The sequence below is a fragment of the Nestor notabilis genome, unplaced genomic scaffold (genome assembly GCF_000696875.1).
Source record: "Nestor notabilis isolate BGI_N333 unplaced genomic scaffold, ASM69687v1 scaffold22591, whole genome shotgun sequence".
Taxonomy (NCBI): Eukaryota; Metazoa; Chordata; class Aves; order Psittaciformes; family Psittacidae; genus Nestor; species Nestor notabilis.
In genome coordinates this window covers 2,335-3,329 of record NW_009916328.1, presented here as the reverse complement: position 1 = coordinate 3,329, position 995 = coordinate 2,335, and the positions used below count along the sequence as shown (strand labels likewise).

General features: G+C 62.3%; 1 protein-coding gene across 1 annotated transcript in view; it reads left to right on the top strand.

The window, feature by feature from the left end:
• IKBKE (inhibitor of kappa light polypeptide gene enhancer in B-cells, kinase epsilon) overlaps positions 1-995 on the top strand; it is a gene marked incomplete at both ends in the record, with an annotated part of 4,583 nt that overhangs the window by 1,346 nt on the left and 2,242 nt on the right. The window contains 3 exons of the mRNA XM_010024532.1: positions 53-182; positions 545-726; positions 839-994. Coding sequence (XP_010022834.1) covers positions 53-182; positions 545-726; positions 839-994 — 468 coding nt within the window. The remainder of the gene's footprint in view (positions 1-52; positions 183-544; positions 727-838; position 995) is intronic.

The window sequence follows — 995 nt, the reverse complement described above, 5'->3', positions numbered from 1 at the left end:
GAGCTGGTTCTGCCTGGGGACAGTGGGGACCTCAGGGCTGCTCCCGCCGCAGGGCAGAAGCAAGCAGAAGGTGCTGGTGATGGAGTACTGCTCGAGCGGCAGCTTGCTGAGCGTGCTGGAGGACCCGGAGAACACCTTCGGCTTGGCTGAGTCCGAGTTCCTCATCGTGCTGCAGTGTGTGGGTGAGTGAGGGGGTCCCCCCGTCACCATCAGCACGGCCTGGAGCTGGGAAGCTGCAGGATGGAGACCTCGGGGTGCTGGATGGGAAGCGTGGGCTGAGCTCCTCTGAATGGGGTGGGATTGTGAGCTCTGGTCAAGGATTTCTCCTTGCAGACCTGCTCCAGTCGTGGGAACAGGCTGTGCCCCACGATGGACGAGCACAGGGGCAGTGTCATAGCATGTGCTCGCTCATCCTCCATTCCCCCGGTCACACTGGTCCCCAACCTCTGGGGCTTGTTCCCTCTCCAGCTCTTCTCACATTCTACCCTTAAGCAAAGCCCTGTGGAGCAGAGTGCACAAACTCTGCCTCCCCCCGTGTGCCCAGTGGCAGGGATGAACCACCTCCGCGAGAACGGCGTCGTGCACAGAGACATCAAACCAGGCAACATCATGCGGCTGATGGGGGAAGATGGGCAGAGCATCTACAAACTGACTGATTTTGGGGCCGCCCGGGAGCTGGATGATGATGAAAAGTTCGTGTCTGTGTATGGGACGGAGGAGTATCTTGTGAGTAGGGGGACGGGGCAGCCACAGCTTCTCTGGGCACCCTGTGCCAGTGCCTCAGCACCCTCCCAGGGAAGAGATTCTGCCTCAGATCCCACCCGCATCTCGCCCGCAGCACCCGGACATGTACGAGCGCGCGGTGCTGCGCAAGCCGCAGCAGAAGGTGTACGGCGTCACCGTCGACCTCTGGAGCATCGGCGTCACCTTCTACCACGCTGCCACCGGCAGCCTCCCCTTCATCCCCCTCCGGGGGGCGCGCCCGGACAAGGAGA